This window comes from Galeopterus variegatus, unplaced genomic scaffold (assembly GCF_000696425.1).
Source record: "Galeopterus variegatus unplaced genomic scaffold, G_variegatus-3.0.2 Scaffold437, whole genome shotgun sequence".
NCBI classification, from domain to species: domain Eukaryota; kingdom Metazoa; phylum Chordata; class Mammalia; order Dermoptera; family Cynocephalidae; genus Galeopterus; species Galeopterus variegatus.
In genome coordinates this window covers 531,957-532,653 of record NW_007726548.1, presented here as the reverse complement: position 1 = coordinate 532,653, position 697 = coordinate 531,957, and the positions used below count along the sequence as shown (strand labels likewise).

The 697-nt window shown below is 38.2% G+C and overlaps 1 protein-coding gene across 1 annotated transcript in view; it reads right to left on the bottom strand.

The window, feature by feature from the left end:
- Positions 1-697, bottom strand: part of FKBP15 (FK506 binding protein 15, 133kDa) — a 69,422-nt gene that overhangs the window by 17,855 nt on the left and 50,870 nt on the right. The window contains exon 21 of the mRNA XM_008568751.1: positions 293-429. Within this exon, the coding sequence (XP_008566973.1) occupies positions 293-429 (137 nt within the window). The remainder of the gene's footprint in view (positions 1-292; positions 430-697) is intronic.

Genomic DNA, 697 nt, shown 5'->3' with positions numbered 1-697 from the left:
TACTGTTAAAAAATGTTATCAATATAGGTAAATGTATATACAAGTAAGTGGTATGTATGTTTTATACACACAGAAAGCAATCTGTGTTTCATAAACATAGTTTATAGTTGTTACCTCTAACACATGAGATTAGAGGGAAAAAAATTTTTTTAATTTTATGCTTTCTGTACTATTTGTATTGTTACAATGAGCACATATTACTGTAGTTTTTAAAAGGAAAACAAAAATGTTTATTAAACAGCTAATCATGGCCACTTGGGTCCAACAGAAAAACTTGGGTTGCAGAACTTACCTTTTCCAGGGACTCCTTCTCAGTGCGAAGGTCAGTCAGTTCCTCCTCCAGGGATGTCACCTTGAGTTCCAGCTGTCTCCGGCTCTGCTTTTCACTTTTGAATTTGGACTGCACTTGCTCAGAGGTATCTTGGAGCTCTGGGATATAAGAGAGACGGCTACAGAACCAGAGCTCCCAGCAGGTCTTTCAAAGCTATATGCTTTGATCTTCCAATCCAACCACACAACCATCCTCCACTCACTCCTTTCAGCATCAGCTCAGACCAACAATAGAGTTTATCAAACCATAAGCTGACTCTCCCACCAACCTATATTTATCCCATAGAAAGTCATCTTTATATGTATGTGTCACCTTCTACACATACGAAATGTGAAAGAAATGTTCCAAGCAGTCAGAGAACACTTG